This window comes from Eimeria mitis, genomic scaffold, assembly GCF_000499745.2.
Source record: "Eimeria mitis Houghton genomic scaffold, Emh_scaff3390, whole genome shotgun sequence".
Lineage (NCBI taxonomy): Eukaryota > Apicomplexa > Conoidasida > Eucoccidiorida > Eimeriidae > Eimeria > Eimeria mitis.
Window position 1 is genome coordinate 4,168 of NW_013571731.1, and position 288 is coordinate 4,455.

Below are 288 nucleotides of genomic sequence, written 5' to 3' on the forward strand. Positions count from 1 at the left end.
TATGCATACGTGAATAGTAGAAGGTGTTTCATTCTCTCTTTGTGTTTATTCGCAATGAAAAAACTGAAGATTGTGGTCTGCTGACCATTGCTTGATTTTGTTGTGTTTGCGGTGTACGTACAGCTCACGAGTGTCCAGACAACAACGAACTGCAGCCCTTCAAGAAGCCTGAAGTGGTAAATATATAAATATTATAAATATATAAATATATAAGTGTATAGCCATATAAGTAACTATATAGAAGTACACAGATATATATATATATATATATATATATATATATATATA

General features: G+C 30.6%; 1 protein-coding gene across 1 annotated transcript in view; it reads left to right on the forward strand.

Moving 5' to 3' along the window:
• EMH_0065480 (zinc knuckle domain-containing protein, putative) overlaps positions 1–288 on the forward strand; it is a gene marked incomplete at both ends in the record, with an annotated part of 3,451 nt that overhangs the window by 2,346 nt on the left and 817 nt on the right. The window contains one exon of the mRNA XM_013498387.1: positions 124–176. Within this exon, the coding sequence (XP_013353841.1) occupies positions 124–176 (53 nt within the window). The remainder of the gene's footprint in view (positions 1–123; positions 177–288) is intronic.